Source organism: Salvia hispanica, chromosome 5 (genome assembly GCF_023119035.1).
Source record: "Salvia hispanica cultivar TCC Black 2014 chromosome 5, UniMelb_Shisp_WGS_1.0, whole genome shotgun sequence".
NCBI lineage: Eukaryota > Viridiplantae > Streptophyta > Magnoliopsida > Lamiales > Lamiaceae > Salvia > Salvia hispanica.
This window is the reverse complement of record NC_062969.1, coordinates 17,539,006-17,565,463: the sequence shown is the minus strand read 5'-3', so window position 1 is coordinate 17,565,463 and position 26,458 is coordinate 17,539,006. Positions and strand designations below refer to the sequence as shown.

The 26,458-nt window shown below is 35.2% G+C and overlaps 2 protein-coding genes across 2 annotated transcripts; both read right to left on the bottom strand.

The window, feature by feature from the left end:
- Positions 1 to 8,966: 8,966 nt before the first annotated feature.
- LOC125189538 lies at positions 8,967 to 11,218 on the bottom strand. The gene is made up of 5 exons (XM_048086807.1): positions 10,918 to 11,218; positions 10,240 to 10,793; positions 9,652 to 10,170; positions 9,315 to 9,541; positions 8,967 to 9,261 (listed from the first exon to the last, which is right to left on the bottom strand). Exons 1-5 carry the CDS (start codon positions 11,216 to 11,218, stop codon positions 8,967 to 8,969), a joined length of 1,896 nt encoding a protein of 631 aa, XP_047942764.1.
- Positions 11,219 to 13,500: 2,282 nt separating this feature from the next.
- On the bottom strand, positions 13,501 to 16,557 carry LOC125189537 (wall-associated receptor kinase 2-like). The gene is made up of 3 exons (XM_048086806.1): positions 15,654 to 16,557; positions 14,862 to 15,038; positions 13,501 to 14,782 (listed from the first exon to the last, which is right to left on the bottom strand). The coding sequence occupies exons 1-3, from the start codon at positions 16,555 to 16,557 to the stop codon at positions 13,635 to 13,637; spliced, it is 2,229 nt and encodes a 742-aa protein (XP_047942763.1). The 3' UTR covers positions 13,501 to 13,634.
- Positions 16,558 to 26,458: the final 9,901 nt, after the last annotated feature.

Below are 26,458 nucleotides of genomic sequence, written 5' to 3'. Positions count from 1 at the left end.
CCCAATGTCCTCTATTATTATTTTCTTTTCAATTTTCTTGTGCATCCTCATTTTTTATGAACATTTATTTTTCTATTTTTCAATAAATTTATGCATTCACAAAATTAAGAACATATCTTTTCATTATTTTTCTCCTTATCTATCGAACTCACTTACATAAATATAAGTAATCCCAAGAGTTATCCTCATTATTTTGTCTTTCAAATAATGATATAATTTAGGCACATAAAAGTAATCCTCATTATTTTGTCTTTCAAATAATGATATAATTTAGGCACATAAAAGTAGCTAAAAATAATGTCTTAATGTCTTTTTTTTATCGACAAATACATTGCGACAACCGCCCTGTCTAAGAATAGAATGTTCAGTTGAATTGTAACTAGTGGGGAATTTAAGTAGGGAAACAATCAACTAACTCGGAATATGAATCAAACGTGGGAATTCAATCATTCAAATCAGAGTGCCATGTTATAAAAGTTCGACAACTGAAAGAAACAATCTTCAACAATATCAAAAGATAAGCGAAACAACATTCAGTTGAAGCATTCGAGAGAAGAATACTATCATGTACGAAGAAACGACATGTTCTAAACATTTAGTAGGCATTTACTTTACTTTTATGCTCAACACCCACTGTTTGCTCGTCACAGCTCAACCTTCACATAGGGAAAACACATGCAAGGCTGAATACTTGATTCCGAAAATATTTTCATAAAAATATTTATCATGCCATCAATTGAGTGATATTGAGGTTTTTAACTTTGAAAAGGCCCGAGACGTTATAATCATTTTCATCGTAAAAACATGGCTGCGCAGCCCACCACCACCACCACCATCATCATCATCATCATCATCTATCGTATACCATATCTGAACTATACATGATAGATGCCACATTCCAAGTGACTAGACTGTCCAACTCAAAAGACAGCATACGATCTACCATTGGTGTACACTAGCCTGAATATGACTCACTCCACACCCAAACTCGAATTCGATTAATTACATAATCAAAAGTCACTTCAAATAGGTTCCATCTAAACACAAAAAATATTTTTTATAAAAGAATCAATAACAGATTAAGCAGTATCAAATCAAGAAAATTTATTAGAAATTGATCAAATGAAGCCTTGTCCATAAATAAAAATTTTTTTCATGTATTTTAGAATTTATAAAAACTTTTGTATAACAATCAACCAAAAAATTTACAATACAATGTAATGTAGGTTTGTTTTATTTTTCAATATTTCAATTATATTATCAATAGAAAAATAATAAATTTCTTTCCATATAATTAACAATAGTAAGTTATTTGAGTCAAGATTTGAAGCGGGAGACTGCAAGGATAAATATGTTGCTCCTATATGTAAGCCCTATCTATCAATTTCTATATTTATTATTTCCTTCATTGGTGCTCCTCCGGTAGGTATTAATGATATTCGTGAGCCTGGTTGTGGATCTCTGCTTAAAGGAAACAATATTATTTAAGGTACCATTATTCCTACTTTTGAAGCTGTCGTGAGTAGGCCATGAAAAAGTTTAGGTGTGGGCTTCTTATCGAATCTATAGCTTGTGGTTGGGTGGTGGGCTATTGGGCTTCATGAAGCACAATAAGTTTTAGGTGTGTGCTTCTTATCTTGATTGGGCGGTTGGCTTCTCAGTTAAGTTTAGCTATATGTTAAATAGTACACTCCAAAATGGTTGGGCGGAGTAGTGTTCTTATTCAGCGGAGTAGTGTTCTTATTCAGCCTCAATGCCCATTGGTAATCAAAATGTTCATCATTTCAGTTTATGTAGTCAAAATAAAATTTTGATGTTAAATAAGTATAATATATATTACGAGGCCTAGAAGTAATATAGAATCAATCATACATACTAGGGGTGGGTAAACAGTCAGTTAACCGACCATAAAAATTGGAGAAAAAACTAACCGGAACCGATTCGGTTAGAACCAGTCGGTTATCGGTTATAACCAAAATAACCGAACTTAGAAATAAAATTTAAATGATCGATAAATTTAATATTTTTACATCCCATAACCCTAATAATAAATTGAATCTCTAAACCATATCTTAATTTAATCACACCAGAGATCCTTTTACATAACTTATTTATCTAAATGTACAACTATTAATTGCAATGGAACTCACCTCTATTTTATGTATTGCCAATAAATAAATTATGATGATATTCATATAAATACAAAAAAAAAAAAAAATCCAATTTTTGAAAAACTAGAATCCCAATTCACAAATTTGGCCACAAAACTTTTCAATGATGTAAAAGTTACGTAATAAAGTTTACTTTTCATGTTTAGAAGTAAAACATAAATTTATTTAGACACTACAAAAGTTCAAATAATCCAAAAAGTTACTAAATAAAGTGAAGGGATATCCTATTTTAATATACAGTAATATTTAAGCACACTTTGAGATATTATAAAATTATAAATAATTACATAAATGAAAGTAGACTATGTGCAATATAAGACTAACATATTTAGAAGTAAACTACAATTTCTTGTCAAAATTTGCATGTAACTTACGATTTCTTTAAAATTGTAAAGAAATGAAATTTTAAAAGTATAAAAATATTATAAATGTTTATTAATTAAAAATATAATTAAAATTAAAATTAAAATTGAATTTAATTTCGGTTATTGGTTATTGGTTATAACCGATAACCGATCGGTTATAACCGATTACCGAATTTTTCATTAATCACTAACCGGAACTGACGATTTTCGGTTATCAGTTAACCGATAACTGACATTATTCGGTTCGATTATCGGTTAACCAAATAACTAATAACCGTTTACCCACCCCTAATATATACAAATTCAAACAACCACTTTGATACAACATGACACAATTTTTTGCATAAAATCGATAGAACAACTTGATCACAAGACTCAACATTAGTATAAATATACTCCCTCCGTCCCATAGAAATAGGCCCTTTAAGATTGGCACGGGTTTCAATGCATAATTTGGTAGTAGTGGATGGTGAGACCTATAAATGAAAAATAAAAGAGAAGGAGAAAAATCTTGTCATAAATGGATATGGTCTATTTCTATGGGACGGACGAAAAAGGAAATATGACATATTTCTATGGGAGGGAGGGAGTATATAAATTCTAAAAGTAAATTATCATCTTTCTATATTGATTGGCAAAACAATATGATCCATGTATATACTACTGTATCCCACACCACTGGTTCTATCATGATTATTCGGAATCAAAGACTTCATCTCTTCTTCATTGTCTACATTTGTTGCCCACGAGTGCTTCTTTCTCCATAGCATCCCTTCCATCTCAATTGCGACCTCCTTCATACGAGGCATATCTTCTCCCTTTACGTCAACACTCTTTTGCTAGCTTACAAACCGTTGATATTTTCTCTATATATCTCAAATCATGCAAATGTGACGAAAGGTGACATTGTTGATGAACTCGTAGATTAGAAGGGGAACATTGGTCTCTAGGCAACAACCAAGCAACCTTACTATGTTGATCTGAGACAGAATAACAACCTCATTGATGAACTCCTCGATTTGTGTCACTGATGCACTATTTTTTAGCACTATTAATACCTGCAAGTATACAGAATAGAAATAGTATTGCCAAAGGTCAGTACCGGATATCGAATACGGGGAAGAAGAACACAAAGTGTCTATCTCCTACTAGAACTCAATTACTATCCGGAGAAATGAAGTTTTGGGATTTTTTGAAAACTGAAAACAATAAATAGCAAATACTCCCTCCGTCCGCGAATAAGAGTCTCGTTTTTCCATTTTAGTCCGTCTGCAAATAAGAGTCCCGGTTTACTTTTACCATTAATGGAAATAAGGTCCCACCTTCCACTAACTCATTCCACCCACATTTCATTTAAAATTAATATATACAAGTGGGACCCCTATTCCACTAACTTTTTTCCACTCACTTTTCTTAACATTTCTTAAAACTCGTGCCGCACATGAATGATACTCCTAATGGTGGACGGAGGGAGTAACAACTAATTGCAGATAAATCACGGAGATAAAATATAGAGATAAGGGGAATTCCAGGGATGTGCGCTCACAGTTATGATTATACAAATTCCAAACTACAATACCCTAGCACAGTAATTACTTTGATAGGACGAGTCACCTAGCTTATGCTCATGCGATGCAAACGTTGATTACAAGATTAGGGTTGTCAATCCTAACACGTGACCCCAAAAAACTCCTAAGACCCTTGAAAAGTCATCACTCTCAATTAACAGTGCCGTTTTAAGGGAAGCTAACTGTAGTGTCTACTAAGTGGACCTAACTCGCTAGAACTCTCTCACAGTTATGAAGCAAGTTATATTAAATCATACACTATTGTGTCACTCAATCATGAAGCATCAAGATCAACTTAGGTAAGAAACAAAGTAAAAACAAAACGGATATTAAATAGAAAAATGAATTGTATAACCAAAGTCGTTACTAACACATCCCTAGAATCCTATGATTTAGTTACACATAATGGAATAAGCTAAACACATAGATGGAAGGGAAGACAATTTGAACATAAAACTAAAGCAAATAAAACCCGTAGGTTGAATCCTTGTCGTTCTTGATGTTCTTGAAATCCTTCTTCAACTCCTTGCATAATGACGTACTCTAGCTTTTGATCTCTGGAAATTATTTTGCAAATAGAAGCCCTCTAATTGATGAAGCTTGAGTCCTATTTATAGGGGAAAGTCAATCCTCATTGTAGAAGGAAAAGATCTTCAGAATATGGTAAATCTTGGAGCAGATCTAGGTCAAGTCGAATTCGCCGCCTTTCTCCGGCGGGCCGCCACACCTTGGCCGGCGGTCGCCGCGTTGCAGTCCAGAGCCTTCTGTCCATTTGGTGGCGGACCGCCGCATGACTTCCGGTGGTCTCCGGGCGAGACTAATTTCCAAGCGTGAAACTCCGAGGCGGGCAGCTACATAGCACTGACCGCTGGGCGCCGGCGGTCGACGTCTGAACTCCCTTTGCGTTTCGATTCCCTTTGCATTTTGACTCCATTTTTCGGCTCAAATATTCACATTTCTCACAAAACACGTCAAAATACCGAAATGTATAAAATATGCAATTATTGGACATGTAGAGTGACTTTGACATCAAAACCAGGCCAAATAATGGCTTTAAAACCGTGCAAAATCCGAGCGTATCAGTCACATCAACTCTTATAGACCTTTTGATTGCCATTGTTCCTCTGTTCGCTAGCACACCTTTGTACACGGTGCCGAAGCCGCCTCGAGCATTGATCATACTGTCGTGGAAGTTGTTTGCCGCCTTCTGTAGCTCAGATGAGCTGAAAATGATGATCATCTCCGGTGAAGCTTCTCTCGTAGCGAGTTTCTCTTGAAACATACGGTCTCCGTTTTGGAGAAAGTATTTCCTCTTCATCTTATTCTGTGATCTTCTCTTGAGATCCAAGTAATTCAAGTAGAGGAGGATGATATGATGTTGAGTAGCAAACAAATTATCCAAGTAGCAATTCCTGTTGAATATTCTCAAAAATATTTCAACATGAATGCATGATTTGTATGAACAAGAATGTTTAACAATCAAGACATGAATAATCTTGGTATCCTTTGGCGGCTTCTCATTGGGGCAATTGCATGTGTAATCAACCATCTGTTGGAATCTATGCTCGGTCAATGGACTTTGACCAATTATAATTTCAACGAGACATTTAATTGTGTGAAAAATAATAGATTAAAGTTGTGCAAAATTGCAAACTAAATGAGCTATGAGAGAAGCTAGGGGATTAATTAAGAGAGTTAATTATCCTACATTGAAAGTAACAAGCTTATTAATAAGAAGAATTATTACATGTAATAATTCAAGTGGACTAAGATGGGCTGTAGAGCCCACACGCGCGCGCGCGCCCGCGCGGTCGCTAGGCTCCAGCGGTCGCTGCGCATTTTCCAGCGGACCGCTGGACGGCATGAACGCTCCAGATTTCCAACTTTGACTTTTTCTGTCTTTTTTGCTCAAATATGCACAATTATCACAAAACATGTCAAAAACCAAAATAGATAAAATATGCAAAATATGGACATGAATTGCAATTTAGACATTAAAAACAGACCAAATAAGGGCCTTAAAACAGTGCAAAATCCGAGCATATCAACTTTCCCAAACTTACATTTTTATTTGTGCTCAAACAAAACATTAAAGACACAAATATAGACGCACGGAATGCACAAGAACTAGACGTCATAATTGCCTCAAAAGATGAAAGAATAGATTAAGCATGAATTAACGTAATCAAATTTAGCAAGGCTTATTAGTGCACTTTTATTACTAACTCGTGGAACACCTGAAATTCACGCACTCACATGTGGCAAACTTCCAAAGATGGGAAGTGTTCTCTCACTATCAAAGTGTATAAAGGTTAAAGTGTATAAGCACTCAAATCATGCATCACGCAAAGTTTACCATAAGCTTGCTCAAAGTCTAATCCCTCATCTTCTAGATGTGATTAAGCATCAAAAGTCCGAAAGGTATTTCTTTTTTGTTGTAATATAGGCTCTTTAGTAGGTGAGGAATATTTGGCTAAAAAGTGACTTAACATAAAAATATCCCAAGTAGAGCAAAATTGACTCCACTTTTCTAAACCCCAAGACACTTTTAACACATTATTATTCTTCTTTTTCAACTCACTTTCCAATCCTTTGATTTTCTCTCTTTTTTTTTCAACCTTTCACACTTTTTCTTTTCTCTTCCTTTTTTTTTTCTTTTTCATACACATCCTTTCTAGATCAAGCACAGATTTTGAATTTTTTTGTTTCACCACTTGCACTTTTCAACATTAAGCACACTACTTTTTATACTTTTCCTTCTTACCTCTCCAATTCCTTTACAAAAGATATAGAAATTATACTAATCTAAGGAATTGTCCCCATTTAGTTGGCTTCCAAAGAAAAAGGCTTAAAGGCTCAAAATTGGCCCCGAAGGGAAAAATTTATGAGAAATTTTTGAGAGGGTCGAAAAATTTAAATATGAAAGTAGGCTAGAAAAGATGGCCTAACATCTTCCCTTATCAACTTAAACACTATGTAAACTTAGGCAGACAAGGAGCAAGTTCTAGAAACATATACATAAATGCAGATAAATCACACAAGAAAAAATTTAGGCTCAAAATCTCACAAGGTATGAGCATGATTCAAGGCGAACAAGCAATTCGCTAATTATGCACCTTTTCACCAAACTATCAAATCAAGACATCAAGCCATTCTTAAACATGGATGGAATGTAATATCATTAGCAACTCAGTCTAATGTGTGTCCCTAAGCATTTCTAAGTTCTTCATGCTAAGTTCATGACATTTTCACAAAGATTCACCTTCGGATTTTAAACCAAAAACCCTAAACTCACGGTCCACCACTCCATCCCCCCAAACTTATTTACAACAAAGTGTACAATAAGTTTGTAGAGTCGGTAGGGACGTGAATAAACTAGAAAGCAATAAAGATACCTTGAAATTTTTCGCGTGGGATCCAGACGGGGTGAAAATTCGAAAAACTTTAAAAAAACGCGCTGGAAATGCATTTGGGCAGCCAACGGAAGGCTAATGCCGTAGATCTTCGCATTCTTGGGTTTGCCTCTTATTGTCATTTTCCTACAAAGAAAAATCAAGCTCATAAAAAGAGCACCAAACAAGTTAACAAACAAGGGTTTTCCCCTAAACTTGCACTCAACCAAGCATAAATCCAAGAATAACTCAAGATGTGCAAGTTTGTACCTATCAAGTGTTCTGAAGTGTATCATGTAGACATGTAGAACAATATCAACACCAAAGAACAGCAACAACCCATCCCCCAACGTGAATTAATCCCCCATGCAGAGACGTATCAACATAATCATCACAATCAACAATCTCTATAATCTACACATGTATTGCACTTCATGGAAGTAATAATAGCCTCACAATGCTATGAACATGATTACAATGTATAAACAACAAAGAACAAGAGGGAAACTCACTATCAAAAACCACAAGCCATCACCCAAAACACAAATTTAACCGTTCAAAGCACAGAAAATCATCATCAAACTCATCCCCCATACTAAAACAAACTTTTAATCGGTACAATTCATCATATAGCCCAATATCCATGGAAGAATTCAAATAAGAACTCAGAAATTTAAGATAGGAATCATACCTTGAATTGGAGTGAAATGGACGACGAAAGCTTGAGAATTGAGATGCAATGGATGAATTTGAGTGTGGGTGTGTGGGATTGTTGAAGAATTTGAGTGGGGGTTGTGTGCAAGAGAGAATGAAGAGAAAAGATTAAGAAAAGAATGAGAAAAACTAACCTTAATAGGCAGTTTTTGCGATTCTGTTCTCGCGCAGCGACCGCTGCGGCTCTTCAGAAAACGGCGCGCTCTCCCGGGCCGCTGCGGCCGCTCAGCGAACGCTACGGCCCGCCCTAGGCCCGGCTCTGTTCCTGTACACGTGTGAAAACGTAGCGACTGTTGTGGATTGCGCAGCGGCCGCTGTGAAATTTTTATTTTATTTTTTTTAAGGAAAACGAAAATAAAGAAAATTAAATGAAAATAACAGAAAAGAGAACAAATTGGGTTGCCTCCCAACTAGCGCATTTGTTTTAAAGTCGTTGGTTCGACTTGAGGTGACCCAACTAGGTGGGCAAATCAATGACCCTGGTACTGGAAACCGCGACTTGGACCAATTTTGTTCCCATATTTTTCCACCATTTGTATTTTCCTTTCGCGTTCTTAATCACATAAACTTCGGGGTCATCTTGTGATTGAGCCTTCTTTTTCTTCTTCCCGTTTGGTTTTTCCTGCGATGTAACTTTAGGGGGGTTAGGCTTGCCCTTTTTCGGAGTTGGAGGTACATCATTAATGACACAAATAGAAGGGTTAGAACAATCCTCCCCTTCTCTCGGCCCTTTAGGCTTCGTAGTGTCGGTCATCATCACGACCCTACACTCGTACTCCATCTTGGCTCTTTGTCCTCCTCGTATTTGAGCACTTCGCTCTCTATCTTGTAGGTGGACTTGCTAGCATTGTCGCTAAGCGTGATCTCCCCCCTACCTACATCAATAAGAGATTTGCTTGTGGCAAGAAAGTCTCTGCGGAGGATTAGAGACACATTTTTATCAACTTTCATATCAAGTATAATGAAATCAGCGGGGAAAATCAAATCATCTACTTTTACCAACACATCCCCGATCATCCCCACCACCTTAATTGCAGAGTTATCAACTAACCTAATCGTGCAATCTGAGTTGTAAGTGGTCCGATGTTGAGCTTTTCGTAGTACTTGAGTGGCATGATGTTGATACTAGCTCCAAGATCGTAGAGCGCTTTGTCCACCTTTCTTTGCCCGATTGAACAACAGATGTTGAACTGGCCGGGATCCCTCTGCTTCACTGCCTTCTCTCGTCGAATGATCTCACTGCAATGAAATGGCAACTTAAGATCTGCTTTCGTAGGCTTCTTCTTTCTCATAACGGCCTCCCTAAGTAGTTTTGCATACCTAGGTATTTCCTGCAACGATTCAACTAGAGGAATGTTAATGTAAACTTGCAGAACATATTCAAGAAGTGCTTAAATTGCTCCTAAAGCTTAAACTTCCTCTTTGGCTGAAAAGGGAGTACAATCGCATTGTGGCCCACGAGAGCATCTTTCTTCGCGGGTGTTTCTACCGGATCGGTAGCGGCCCACTGCGTAGCTTGCAGCGGCCTGCTGGGCGTCGGGTAGACTCCAGTTTGCGCCCCAGAGCTGCTTTCTGCCCCCATTTTTTGCTTCGCAACCCACTTTTTGTTGATGTCAACCACTCGTGCTGCTGCCTTGTCCTCATCTATCTTTTGTTGGACTTGGTCCATTTGAGTTTTGATGGAGGTGACTGCGGTAGTAATCGTGTTTATTCCAGCCTCGAGGTTGTTGAACCTTACTTCCACGACTCCAATCTTGGTGTCGTTGGTCTTCCTATCTCGCACTAGCACTTCTAGGATTTTCATGATCCCTGCCTCGTATCTCTCCTCCTTCTTTGCGGGCTCAACTGCTCCACCTTTACTCACATTAAATCCTGCAGGGGGTTGCAAGAAATTATTGCTAGGGTACGAAAGGTCGGGGTGAGGACGATTCCCATTATAATTGTTGTAATTACCGCCCCCCTGGTTAGGACGATAATTATTATTGTTGAAAGGTCTATTGGGACCGCCTCCTTGTTGCACTTAGTTGACATCCTCGGTGGGAGTGGAAGGAGCGTCGGGTTTGGTGACTGCGATAACGGAAGTCGGTGGAACCGGATCTTCTCTCCTCGATGTATCCATCTGATTCACCCTAACCTTGACCAACTCCTTTGCAAATGAGCTATCATCGGCTGCTTCTACGACTGCAACCCTTCTAGATTGATGCTTCTCCTTTGACCACCCGCGGCTGTTGGTGGAAAATTCCTCTATCACTGCCATGGCCTCCGCTCCGCTCTTCCGTAGAAATCCTCCTTTGGCCCCTGAATCCAACATAGCACAGTTTTGCTCATTGAAAACATTATATAGAATGTCTACCTGGTGGTCCACGGTGAAACCATAGTTGGGGCACTTGCGGAGGAGCCCTTTGAAACGAGCAACGGCCTCATAAAGGGGATCGTCTGGGCGCTGAATGAATTGGAATATTTCACTCTTCAGTTTCAGTATGGTGCCTGGCGGATAGTATTTGTCGAGGAATGATGCCACTATATCCTTCCATGTGGAGGCTTGCTCTGTAGGTAGACACTCAAACCACTCTTTAGCATAATCTGTAAGAGAAAAAGGGAAAGAGTCATACCCTAATGACGTCGTCGTCGACACCATTCAACTTCAGAGTGTTGGAAATTTCCACGAACTTCGAGAGGTGGCGGTTTGCATCTTCCGTAGCCCTACCTGCAAAAGGATGTTGCTCAACCCTTTGAATAAGGGGTATGCGCAGCTCAAAATTATTAGCATCGATACGAGGGCCCTCGGGAAAAGTAAGAATATTCCCGTGATTAAACATTTGCATAACAGGAACTATAACCCTGTTTTTCTTCTCCTGCGCCCCTCTAGCGATCTTCTCATCCATCAGGAGCTTCACTTGGGCCTGTAACATCTTCAGCTCAGTTCTGTTATCTTCGTCCGCCATTGCTAGTCGCTCAAGTTCGAGATCGAGTGGCTCTAAGCTGTCCTTCCCAGAGCGCGTTCGCATAAACTACCTGAAATAGACAAAATAAAAAAAAAATAAAACTAAAAAATAAAATAAAAAACAAATAAAATCCAAAGTAGCAAAATCGTTCGTTTGAAGATATCAATTACAAAGTGATGTTATTCCCCGACAACGGCGCCAAAAACTTGACGCACTATTTATTAGCACTAAAATACTTGCAAGTATACAAGGTAGATCTAGTATAGCTAAAGGTTAGTATCGGGTTGTCGAACACGGGGAATAAAATCAACCTTCTACTGAGCTTCTTTTACTATTTGAATAACCAAAGATTTTTTTAAAACTTTTTAGAAAACAAGAGTACTGAAAGCTGTAAACAACTAATTGCAACAAATAATAGAGAAAGATACGAGAGATAAGAGAATTCCAGGGATGTGCGTTCACAGTTATGGTTATACAAGTTCCAACTACAATACCCTAGCACAGTTTATACTTCGATAGAACGAGTCACACTAGTTATGCCCATGTGGTACAAGCATAAATTACAACACTAGGGTTGTCAATCCTAGATTCGTAACTCCTAAAAGCTCTTAAGACCCTTGAAAAGTCCTCACTATCAATTAACAGTGTCGTTTTAAGGGAAACTAATTGTAGTGTCTATTAAGTGGATCTAACTCGTCAACCTCCTCTCACGATTATGTAGCAAGTTATATTAAATCTGCATCGAATGTGTCACTCAAACATGAAGTATTACGGAACAACTTAAGGAAGAAACGAAGTAAAAACAAAACAGATATTAAATAGAAAAAGGAACTGTATAACCAAAGTCGTTACTAACACATCCTAGAATCCTATGAGTTTAGTTACACATGGCAGAATAAGCTAAAATCATAGAATGAAAGGAATACAAAGTGAACATAAGAACTAAAAGCAATAAAACCCATAGGTAGAATCCTTGTAGCCTTGATCTTCGCTTGATTCCGTCTCTAACCTCTTGCACAGTAAAGAACTCTCTCAATTTTATGATCTAGAATTATGAGGCAAAAAGATGATGATAATGAAGAGGTTTGAGAGGGCATTTATAGGGGAAAAATCGAATCATAGTGGAATAAGGTAAAACACTACAAAAAAATGTCAGTTTACCGACGGAATTACCGACGTAAAATTTTTCGCTACGAATTATCGACGGAAATTTCCGTCACTAACTTTTTTCCTTTTTAATTAATGTATTTTCCGTCGGTAATTCCGTCGGTCGAAAAAAAAATTACCGACGAGTTCTTTACCGATGGACAATATTTTTCCATCGGTAAAGAACTCGTCGGTAATCTTTTTTTGACCGACGGAATTACCGATGGAAAATACATTAATTAAAAAGGAAAAAAGTTAGTGACGGAAATTTCCGTCGATAATTCCGTCGGTAATTCGTCGGTAATCTTTTTTTGATCGACGGAAAAAACAGACCAAATAAGGGCCTTAAAACAGTGCAAAATCCGAGCGTATCCCAGGCATAATTTACTCAGATCTTACCAGGGAACACAAGCATTTGAAGAAATTTTTGAACACGCAAACCAGCCGCAAAAACAAAAACATAGCTAAATATCATGAAATACGATTACTAAGACCAGACGCGTGAACTTACCTGGCCAGAAATAGAGGGTTTAGGGGAACGATTGTCGTCTATTGTTGGACGTCGCCGATGTGACGAAAGATGTGCTATCCAGAAAAAAAATGCGGGAAGTGGGAAAATAACAAAGTGGCGCATATATACATCACCCTTGCACTTTGGGATGAACTGTCAACCCTAGGGGTAGAATAGTCAATATTAGTTTACTGTCTTGATTAAAATGAATACCAAACAATGGTTTAAGGTTAGCAAGAAAATCCCAAAACGCAACCAAACATCGACATTGTATAACAATCATGACATACGCCCATCTAAAAGCCCAATCATGGAGTAAACCAAACGACCCTTGCACAATTTCTTTTTAATGTTTAGTTGAGAAAGGTTAATGAGTAAAGACTCTAAAACGTATTCAACATATCTTAGTATAGTTTTATAACTATTCCTTGATGTTTAGCAGAGATGATCCATGATTACATAGAATTTATTTTGGGGTTAGGTTATATGGTAAAGCCCCCTCTTAAACAAAATTTGCATCACCCCTCTATGGAATTAATATTGTCATGTGATGGAACTGATCAAACATATCTTTCAAAATTTTACCGGTGCATCAAATTCTTTAAAAAACATTGAAAATTCAATTCGTTTTAATTCGGAACAAAATGTGAATCTGACAAATATTGAAAGCTAAAATAAAGAGCTAAAGTGACGGAAACAACCACATATCAACTAATTCAAACAAACATTTTGATACAAAATTACACAAGATCATTGCATAAAATCGAAAGACCAATTTGATCACCACAATCAACATGAATATCAAAACACATATATAAATGCTCAAAGTAAAATATCATCTTCCTCCATTGATTGGTTAACAATATGATCATTCGGAATCAAAGATTTCATCTCTTCTTCGTTGTCAACATTTGTGGCCCACGAGTGCTTCTCTCGCAGTATCAGCCCTTCTAGCTCCATTGCCACCTCCTTCATACTAGGTCTATCTTCCCCCTTCACATTTAAGCACTCTTTCGCTAGTTTACAAACCGCATTTATTTGCTCCATATTTCCCAAACTTACAATTTTTTCATCAATAATTTTTACCAACAAATCCTCCTTGAGTACATAAAGGAAATAGTTAGATAAACTCTTCTCCTCTATGGGCCTATCAAAGCACAATGCTTTACGCCCCGTGACTAGCTCCAGCAGAACAACTCCAAAGCTGTAAACATCGCTCTTCTCTGTCAACTGGTTCGTCTGCATGTACTCAGGATCAAGGTATCCCAAAGTTCCCAGCACCACTGTGGATAGCTGGGCGAGATCAACTGGAACAAGCTTTGAAGCTCCGAAATCTGACACCTTAACTGTCAAATTGTGGTCCAAGAGGATATTGTCCGACTTGACATCCCTGTGTATGATGGGAGTAGAAGTTGAAGAGTGAAGATACGAGAGCACCCCAGCAGTTTCTGCCGCGATCTTCAGACGCATGCTCCAATCAAGGGCACGTGCCTTAGCCTCATTGTGCAAGTGCAAAGAAAGGGTGCCATTGGGAATGAACTCGTAGACCAAAAGCGGAACATCTGTTTCTAGGCAACAACCAAGAAGCCTTACTACATTCCTGTGGTTAATTTGAGATAGAATAACTACCTCGTTGATGAACTGTTCGATTTGTGTGGGATCAACTCTTATAGACCTCTTGATCGCAACTGTTCTTCTGTCTACTAGAACGCCTTTGTACACGGTGCCAAAGCCGCCTCGGCCAATGATCATGTTGTTGTGGAAGTTATTGGTGGCCTTTTCTAGCTCGAATGAGCTGAAAATGATGACCATATCTGGTGACGCTTCTCTCTTAGCGAGCTTCTCTTGTAATATATACCCACCGTTTTGGTGAAAGAATTTCCGCTTCATCTTATTATGTGATCTTCTCTTGTGCTCTAAGTAAAAGAGGATGGTGCTAAGTAGTAGACAAATGACCCCGGAGCCAACTCCTGTTTATTTTATATCAAGAAGCTCGTATTAGAAGGATTAAAACATGATAAGGCCAATTATAAAACTAATAATATTTACCAATTAAGACATAAGTAATCTTCATATCTTTGGGCGACTTCCACTTACATCCATCTTCACCCTTTCCATCTCCTTCGTAATTTTCGGGACAAGTACATGTGTAATTGCCTATGTTATTGGTGCAGGATGCTTTCGTGTTGCAATCATGTAAATTATCATTTAAGCATTCATTAATATCTGAAAACATACAGAATAACTGGTTAAACATCATGATTAATAGTGATAATAATATTTTAATACAAAGAGAAAGCAATGTAATACTACTATGTTGTGTCCCTCAAAATTTGAAGGGACAAGTTTTAATGTAGGTAAAATAAGAGGGAGGGCACAGAAAATATAGTGGAAGTGGTATTAATGGATAGTGGGGGTCCACTTATTTAAAAATTATTCAAATATTTTTTTAATTTTAAAATCATAACTATAAGAGTGTCCACAATAGTGGCACAACCAAGTCACAGCCAAAAAGAAAAACTTGTTCGCCTAGTCATCACAGTCATGGCTCAGCTACAAAAACATGTCAAGTCACGCCACATCCACAGCCACAAATCACATTATTTTATCAATTGTTAGTATATTTTAATTGAAATGGAATAAAAAAAAATGAATTGGGAATAGAATTTTTGTAGAAAAAAATAAAAAATAAAAAAATCAGATATGCGCCGCCGCGGCGCAGCTGCGCGACCGCTGCTCTCCCGGGCGTGGCACCACCGCCGCGGCGCAGCTGCGCCTCACACGGCAGCACTATTGTGGACACTCTAAGGGACTGACTAAAAAGTGTAAAGTTTGTAATACCTATACACCCTTGAGGTAGATATGGGTTTCCTTCGAACCCATCCTCGCAACGACAACGGTAGCCATAGCCATTTGTGGGGTCGTAGCAGGTTGTGTTTGCATTGACGCAAGCATAACTAGTGGCATTTCTCCGAGCCTCTTGGCACGTGCCATTCCCGATGACCCAATCAACCACCACAGGAAGTCTTTGACGGGGCAACAAGTTTGTTAGATTATCCTTGGAAAATCGGAATGCAGACCTCTCAACAGCAAACGCATAAGTGCAGTTACTAAAGCTATAAGTATTAGTATAATTACTAAGACTCTGGATTACAACATAATACTCCGACACATCGGTGGGGATGTCAGTCTGGAAACAGCCCGCACCGTTACACGTCCCTTCACTCAAATCAGCCTGCGAACTGCACATGGCGGCACCGGCCGTAATAAAGGTCTGGTTGAGACTAATCCCCGTAAAAGCAGCGATGGCAGAACACCCCAAGACAGTGAACTTATTCGCGGTATTATTGAGCGTGAAGTGGGGACGAAGCCGAATCCCGTTATTACTGAAATTGGAGGACTGGACTCCGTTGCTATGATAACAGTCGTGCGCTATGGTCTTCATGAGCGTGAACTGGCCGTCGAGGGATATGTCTGTGATTTCGAAATTCGTGTTCCACCATAACAGCTTCGGAGGATCGGAAGCTGTGCGGTTGCAAGTGAGACGGAATTGTCTTGCGAAGGAGCATTCGGGTGTGGTGCCGAAAGGGAAGGGGATTTGTATGTCGCCGCATGTATCGTTGCAGTTGGGATTATTAGGCTTAGCTATTGGGAAATTGTAATGAGATGATGAAAATACTAGTGTTGGTGAAGAGAAGAAGACCAATATGAGGATGAAGATGGAGATGAGTTTCTCAAACACCATTGTTATGTTGTGTCGAAAATAAATTAAGTAAATGACATTCGTTACCAATATTAATGTATAAAGAAACTATAGTATGCCAAGTCAAAGTCAATGGAATATTTTACTTAATAATTAAATATAGCTGATCCATCAGCAGATGGATAATTTTGTAATTTCCAATCAGTGTCGAAAATTAAGGAATTACTTATTTTAATGGCACTTTCATTTTACCTTATAACCCGGTCACCTTAACTAAATTTTAGAAAAAAATGCTTACTATATTTCTAGGGAAAAAACGTTTGATTTTTTAGAATTTTAAGCAACTAGTTTTACATAATTTTTTCTAGTTTTGACATAAAATATGAAATGAGTTTAGAGAAGTAATAAAAGAATTAATAAAAAAAATCAGAGGACATACTCATAAAAAAGTTTATATATTATGTTAAAATCATTTTAGGATTGATTTTGCTATTTTTTTCCCCTTTTCCTAAACTATTCAACGCATTTTTATCCAGAAAACAATTCCTATAAACATCTTTTAAAATTTAATTTATATTCTCTCTAATTTGGATGTATATATTTTAACTTTTGTACCAAAGAAGAGGTAGGAAGTGGCGGGGGGAGGAGGAGGGTGGAGGCGGCGAATAGGTGGTTCAAATTTGTGGATAGTTTGGCCAATACATGAATTTTATATAAGAAATAATAATAAAAAAGAAAGAATAAAGATAAAAAGGCAAAAATGTCTTATTCTAAAAATTTGGTATGCCTCAATCCCATATTCCGGGTCTGCGAATTTAATCCAAATTTCGAAAGATCGGTGAATTATTTCATCTCTTTTTTCTGATATCTCTCGAAATAAACTGATTCTATTCTATTCAAAAATAAAGAGTATTGTGGATAGTAATAAAATGCAAAACTCTATATTATAAAATTTTCAAACTCTTAAACATAGTGTCAATATTCAATCATTGTAAAATTTCAAGATTTTGATGTCAACTCAACGTTAATCGTTGATGTTATCACATTTTCTAACGGTCCAGATCATAGTAATTTGGAGTGTATACAATATTTAGATTTTGCATTGGATTACATCTTTATACTAATTTATGTATATTTATCTTTTATTTATATTTATCTTTATTTATATTCATAAATTTCACTGTCTTAAAACTGATTAACAGCAAGCTTCAGATAAATCCCAATATTTCGTTTGACTTCTCTGCTTCCGATTGTTCTTTTTTTTTTCAAGTACCATTGTTATGTTACGTTGTGTCGAAAATGAATGTTACCAATATTATATAGAAAGAAACTAGTGTGTGCGAAGTCAAAGTCAATGGAGTATTATACTTAATAAATAAATATAGATGAAGCGTCATTGATTTATATGTAAAATCCAATTTCATTTCTCTTATCACAGGGGTGCTTAAACGGTTATTCGATTATTAGTTAATCGGAATCGAAATCAGAACCAGCCAGGTAATTGAGGAACCGGAAGCAGAACCGGAAAATCTGATTCCGGTTCGATTACTGGTTCCAACTTTTTAAATAAAATCGGTTCCGGTTCGGATCCGGAACCGACCGGTTCCTAACCAAGAATCGAATTTTAATTCAATTTTTTTTAATTTAATATACTAATAAATCTAATTTAATTGAATTAACTTTGAATTAAAGTAAAATAATTTGAAACATCGAATGATTTTTAGATTTAAACAGTGTTAGATTTGCGAGCTCTGTTTTTTGAAGTATTTAAAATGTTTAAACCGTGATACTTTGAATCTACAATTTTTTCACTAATCCATTTTTTTATGAACTAACTACAATGAGTAGGACATCATAAGTTTATTTTTTATTTCCAAAATACGGAGTAACTTATACAAATACAATATTATTTCATAGAAATTTAACTTTATAACAAATTTATGTAATAATTCCTTTAACATACGATTTTAACCTATTCGTGAATAATTTATTAACCGTTCCATTATAAACCAAAAAGTCACACCAAGATCAATTAGTATTGGAAATTCCAATGAATATTTGTTTAGCCAAAAAAAGGAAAATGAAATTCATTTTTATAAATTGCTAAAGTTTAGAACTCCTATTTTTGTATTAAAAAATTGCTAACATAAACAAGTCCGACCTACTACACTTGGCATCACTCTTATTCATATATGAATATTATTGTATTGTTGGTTTGTAATTTTTGTGTATTTATTTGAACTTTTAGGTATTATTTGTTATATTTCTAGATGTTGGATTATTATTTTTTTAGTATTGAACTATTTTTTTAGTATTGAACCGGTTCCGGTTTGGTTTCTGTTCCGATTCTAGTTCTAGGATTTATAAAAATTTAAAACCGATTAACCGGTCAATTGGTCTGGTTAGAACCGGAATAGGCCGAATAAGGAGGCCTACTCTTTAACCCGATCAATAGCATGCTTCGGAGAAAATCCCAATATTTTGGTGGGTCCACTGAATATATGTTTTAATTATGCTCCAACTAATGGTCCAATAAATTATGCAAAAATCTTTGAAAATTCAGTTATGGGTAATTTTATTTATGGGTAGTGATAAATTAACAAAAATTGTATATACAAAATTGGATATTTTAGGTATTTTATATTCACTTATGATTATTACTCAATTTAAGGTATTACATAATTAGCCTTCTATGCTCATTATGGAAAATTAAGTTTATCATAATCAGTATTACACATTAAGGAAACGTTTAGTGATCAATTCCATAGATAACATACATTAATTGCATTTCTACTTATAACAAACGACTGTATCATTATATACAAAATTTTTAGTATTTATTTTTAGTGTTATAATCCAAAGAAATAATATCATTTTGTATCTGATTTATTATTATTAAATAAATAGTCCTTAAAATTTTAAGTTACAAATGACTATATAACTATATACTTAATTTCTAATTTCTAAGTATTATAATCCAACAATTTAATTATAGACATACACATTCAATTATTTTATTATTAAATAATTTTTAATTTTTAAATTATAAAATTAACTACATGCATATATACTTAATTTCTTTGTGTTACCATAAAAAAGAATTATAGCTAGGCTTCACATCCAATTATTTTATTATTAGTAATTTTTAAAATTTCAAGTTATAAAAATGACTACATTATTATATAATTAATTTCATAGTGTTATCATCCAACGAAATAATATTAATATATTCCGCATCTAGTTATTCTATTATTAAATAATTCTTTTAATTCTAAGTTATAAAAACAATTACATGCATATATACTTAATTGTGTTATAATAAAAAAATTTAATCATAGTCATTCACATCCAATTATTTATTATCAAAATGATTTTATAAAAATGACTACATGCATACGTACTTAATTTCTTTGTGTTATCATCGAACGAAATAATCATAGTCATTCACATAAAATTATTTTATTATTAAATAATTTTTATAATTCTATAGATTTAAAATGAATATGCATATATACTTAATTTTTTAGTGTTATCATCCAACACAATAATAATATATTTGCATCCAATTATTTTATCATTAATTAATTTTTAAATTTCTAAATTCTAAAAATGACTACATGTATATACACTTAATTTTTTAGTGCTACCATCAAATGACATAATCATAGTCATTCACATCCATTTATTTTGTTATCAAAATTTTTAAAATTTTTAAGTTACTAAAAAAATAACTACGTGATTGTATACTTAATTTCTTAGTGTTATCTTCCAACACAGTAAAAATAGGAGTATCTCACATCCAATTATTTTATTATTAAATGCTTAATACTTAAAATTCTAAGTTAAAAAAAAACGACTACAGCCATATATACTTAATTTCTTAGTGTTATCATCTAGCAATTTAATCATAGTAAATTATTTAATTATTAAATAAAAAATGATTACATGCATATAAATACTTAATTTCTTAGTGTTAGCATCAATTAAATAATCAAAGTCTTAAACATCTAGTTATTTTTTACTATTAAATAATTTTAAAATTTCCAAGTTATTAGGACGACTACATGCATATATACTTACTTTTTTTAGTGTTATCAATCAAACAGAATAATCATAGTCATTCACATTCAATTACTTCATCATCAAATAATTTTTTGAATTCCAAGTTATAAAAACGACTATATGTATATATACTTACTTTCTTAGTGTTAACATCAAACAAAATAATCATGATAGTCATTCACATCTAATTATTTTATTATTAAATAATTTCAAAATTCCAAGTTATAGAAACGACTACATGCAGATATACTTAATTTCTTATTATCTTGAAATGAAATAATATTAATATATCACATCTAATAATATTATTAAATAACTCTTATAATTCTAAGTTGTAAAAATAACTACACGCGTATAGTCTATAATGTTGTATTATTAGCCGTTATGCATTATTAGAATGAAATTGTGCATTATTAGTCTATAATGTTGCATTATTAGAATGAAAATGTGTATTACTAAATGACATGTGGCATTAATCTAACCGTCAGATGACAAAATCGTGGGGCTAGGATTAAGAAGGAAAAAGGATAAAAGATAGGAAAAGGATTTGAATACATCCCTATATATATATATAGGGGTGCGATCATATCATAACTCATATTTATGTGATAACCTAATAACCCTATCATTTTATGGGTCAAAAGTATCATTTTTATTAAAAATGATATTTATACACGATAAAATGATATTTTTTCAGCATGCATAAAATGATACTTTAATTCCATAAAATGATATTCTGTTCCATAAAATGATATTTTTCGTCCATAAAATGAGGGTTATTAGGTTATCGCCATAATTATGGGTTATGATATGATCACATATATATACTTACTTTCTTAGTATTATTATCTAACGAAGTAATATTACTTCACATCCAATTATTTTATTATTTAATAATTATTAAAATTCCAAGTTAAAAATACGACATTATACTTAATTTTTTAGTGTTATCATCAAAAGAAATAATCATAGTTATTCACGTCTAGTTATCTTATTAGTAAATGATTTTTTTTTTTTAAAATTAAATAATCATAATCATTCACATTTAATTATTTTATTACTATAAAAATATTAATTCTAAATTAAATAATTTTAAATTTTAAATAATCATAGATATACCTATCAAATTAAATTTTTTGTTATAAACATATATTTTTTTGTTATAAACATAAATTTCTAAAAGAAATTAATTTAAGATTATAAAATAATTATATTTTCAATCTATTTTAGAATTGTTTAAGTACAATTTAAAAAAAATCAAAAGTACTTGCACCCTGAATAAGATATTATTGCATGTAGATGGAATAAAATGACTAGGCAAACTATATGATGCAACAATACTATTAAAATCGGCAAATTTATCATTCTTCAGTTTATGGCACCAGTTTGTTCCATTGGTCAACCATATATTTCATATTTCCATATATAATCCATGTAATTGGTAGTGATTTAACTTAACAAATATAATAAAAGGGTAATCAAGTAAAGGAATAACTAGTTTATTTGAAAACCGGTTTAAATAAAAATCGATTTAAAATTTAAGGATATTTTGTATATACAATTTTTATTAATTTATTTTTACTCTTTATTTATATACTACTGCTACTTGTTACGGCAAAGAACGCCAATAGCAATTAAAACACACAGACACGTACTTATTACTTACGATTGTTTTTTTTTTCAACATATCATTTTTCCTATGCTATCGTTTTCAATTATGACGAAAAATGCATAAATTTCGATTTTTTGAACGTGTAATGAGTCCAAATTTCAAGGCGAATAACTCAAATTTTTGGAAATTTCTCAACGATGGTGGTACATTAATTCCAATGGATTAAAAGGTTTATGTATTTTAACCTAAATAATAATAATTAGTTAAAGTAAAAAATTAGATAAAATTCTTGTACTTTATATACTAGAATCCAAGACCAAGAGTTTGTCTATGCAGTCTTTGTTTAAGTATAATATCCGTGAACAGTGAACACGTTGAAAATCTAAAGAAACTCCCGTCCTCTGCAAATGCCCAATTATTTATTTCTTTGGTTTTTCATTTGTATAAAAAGATTAGGCTCCGAATAGAAATTCAAACATTGACCGGGCAATCGTATAGTATTAGACTATTAGTAGTACAATATTTAACAGCAAAACAAAGATTAGTTTATTAGTGAAATTATTCTTAACATACTGCATAAACGACATTTCAACAGTTTACATAATTAAGAAACAAACTAGTAGTTAACTTGAGCTAATAATTAATAAATTAATAACTAGTTTGAAGTGTTCTGCATTTCTTGCGTGATTAGGATAATAATTACTGAAAAAGAAGACTTCATTGCGATAAAACACTAACAACTTCGATGCAAAACTGACAACTACCACATGTCAATTTCAAAAATTATGGATTCGCCGCTGACAAATTATGGATTCGCCACTGACTCATAATTTATATAACAAAATTCTAAAATTAAACAACAACTTGATCACAAAATTGAAGGAACAATTTAATCACCTTACTCAAAATGAATATCAATACACGTATATAAATGCTCAAAGTAAAATGAATATCATCTTCTCCATTGATTGGCAAAATAATATGATCCATGCCAATACTATCATATCTCACACCACTCGTTCCATCATGACCATTCGGAATCAGAGACTGAATCTCTTCTTCATTATCTGCATTTGTTGCCCACGAGTGCTTCTCTCTCCGTATTATCCCTTCCAGCTCCATTGCGACCTCCTTCATACTTGGCCTATCTACTCCCTTCACATTCAAGCACTCTTTTGCTAGTTCACAAACTGCATATATCTGCTCCATATTTTCTAAACCCACAATTTTTTCATCAATAATTTTTACCAACAAATCCTTCTCGAGTACATAAAGGAAATAGTTGGATAAACTCTTCTCCTCTATCGGCCTATTAAAACTCAATGCTTTACGCCCCGTGACTAGCTCTAGCAGAACAACTCCAAAGTTGTAAACATCACTCTTTTCTGTTAACTGGTTTGTCAGCATGTACTCAGGATCAAGGTATCCCAGAGTTCCTAGCACCACCGTGGTTAGCTGCGCGAGATCAATAGGAACCAGCTTTGATGCTCCAAAATCTGACACCTTTACCGTCAACCTTGTTGGATTCCTGGATTTACAAGAGATAAACTAGCCGGGCGTAATACAATCCAAGAAGAAATACAAATGGAAAACTGAAACTACAAATAGAAAATCGAAACTGTAAACCATAAAAGATTTAGCCGAGTCGAGGAGACCTCTTTCCGCAAGACGAGATACGCCTCGGTAGTGCTCTTCAGATTGGCGTTTCGTCCCCAAAGATAAAACGGCTACGTCTCTAGTGAAGCAGCACCGCTATCAACAGAGCTCCGACGAACTGGATGGAGGAGATGGCAGAGCTTCGACAGAAGAACAATGCAAGAGAGGGAGAGAGCTTATGTCTTCTAGAATGCTTGTGATGGTGTAGAGAATGCAAGAGTATGCATGCCTATTTATAGGCCAAGCCCACTCATTTGAATTGATGGAGTCAACACTCATAATAATGAGTGTCATGATGGCTAGATTGTAACCGCCGGGGGTTACTAGCCGTTACAGACGTTACAAACGTCAACCATGGAGGATGAACCTGGACGGATGTATCTAGACACCTCTCACGTAGTTGTTCATTCCAGAAATGTATCTGGACAACCCGATCAATGTGCATGCATTCTACGAAGCTTTCTCCGTATGCTCAATTGCCACATTGTTTTATCTACGTGTCCAAAATTAATTAATTAATTAATTAATTATATATCTCCATATATCGTGACATTCTTTGATATATTATTTCACACTCACCGGGAATCGATTTAGAGAAAACGAATATACCACAATCATCTACTCGAAGCGTAGATCGATTATAAATTATTTAATTTAATCAAAATTAAATATTTCGTCACTTGAATGATCCGTCAAATTGCATTGACCGGACCACGATTCCAACAGACTTAGCCTCACCACAAGACAAGCTTTCAACACTCTATTGCTCTCTAGGGAATAGATACAGATGAGTGTTTCACACGAACTCTCATAGCTTAGTTTTTCCATTGAACCAAGTTCTTGGGATCTCCAGTCATCTTGGTTGGGTTACCACTATGACAATTCTTTAGTTTGTGGATTTCAAACCCATTCCCTCTAGCAACTTATTCATTTGATCACGGTTTAACCCTTTGGTTAGTGGATCCGCTAGATTATCTGTTGACTTTACATAGTCAATTGTAATCACGCCTGTTGTGATCAAATGTCTCACAGTATTATGTCGTCGATGGATATGTCGAGACTTACCGTTATAAAAGCCATTGTTCGCCCTCCCGATAGTGGCTTGGCTATCACAGTGAATCAACATTGGTGGCACTGGCTTAGACCAACCTGGAATATCCTCAAGGAAGTTCTTAAACCACTCGGCTTCTTCCCCAGCTTTATCTAAAGCTATGAATTCTGATTCCATGATTGAACGGGCTATACATGTTTGTTTCGTGGATTTCCACGAGACAGCACCACCCCCAATAGTAAAGACGTATCCACTTGTTGAAAGTGAGTCTTTATTGTCGGATATCCAATTCGCATCACAGTACCCTTCAAGTATCGGGGGTATCTCGAAAAGTGTAGCCCATGATTTTGAGTATGCTTTAGATATATCAAAACCCTTACAAGAGCTCACCAGTGTTTTTTGCTTGGATTACTCGTGTAACGACTCAACTTGTTCACAACACAAACAATGTCCGGCCGAGTGTAATTAGTCAAGTACATAATGCACCAAATGACCCGTGCATATTCTTCTTGTGCAACGGGTTCGCCCTTGTTTTTGCTCAAGTGAACATCGAGTTCAATTGGAGTCTTAACCGGCGCGTCATCGTAGGCATTGAATTTCTTTAATATCTTCTCAACATAATGAGATTGGGTTAAGATGATTCCATCGGATGTTCTTAGAATTTTCATTCCAAGAATTACATCGGCTAGACCCATGTCTTTCATGTCAAAGTTTCTCTTTAACATGGCCTTTGTCTCGTTAATTATTTGAGTGTTACTACCCATGATTAACATGTCATCAACGTAAAAACACACTACAATGTACCCGTTATCAGTGCTTTTAATATAGACACATTTGTCACACTCGTTGATTTTAAACCCATTTGATAACATTACATTATCAAATTTCAAGTGTCATTGTAACGACGCTTGCTTCAATCCATATAGGGACTTTACGAGTTTGCATACCTTTTTCTCTTGTCCAGGTACTACAAACCCTTCGGGTTGTTCCATATAGATTTCATCCTCTAATTCACCATTTAGAAACGCAGTCTTAACATCCATTTGATGAATCTCAAGATTGTGCAATGCAGCAATCGCGAGAAGCACTCGGATAGATGCAATCCTCGTTACAGGTGAATAGGTGTCGAAGAAGTCATGTCCTTCTTTTTGTTTAAAACCCTTTACAACCAATCGGGCTTTATACTTATCCACTGTTCCATCGGCCTTAAATTTTTTTTAAGCACCCATTTGCACCCTAAAGGTTTCGCACCTTCGGGAAAATCAACCAACACCCAAGTGTGGTTTAGCAAAATTGAGTCAATTTCGCTTTGAACAACTTCTCTCCAATGTAACACGTCTGGGCCATCGAATGCTACTTTTATTGACGTTGGCTCTTTATCCAACATAAAAGCAATGTAGTCAGGCCTACTACCACGTCTTAGTACTGCATCACTTGGATCAGGCCTTACTCGCTTGCGCGATTTAGGCTCTTCATCCACGGATTTAGAACTAGTGGCTGCATCCACTGTTTTAGAACTAGTGGCCTCTTCCTCAATTCTTGTCTCAGAATTGATTAGGACT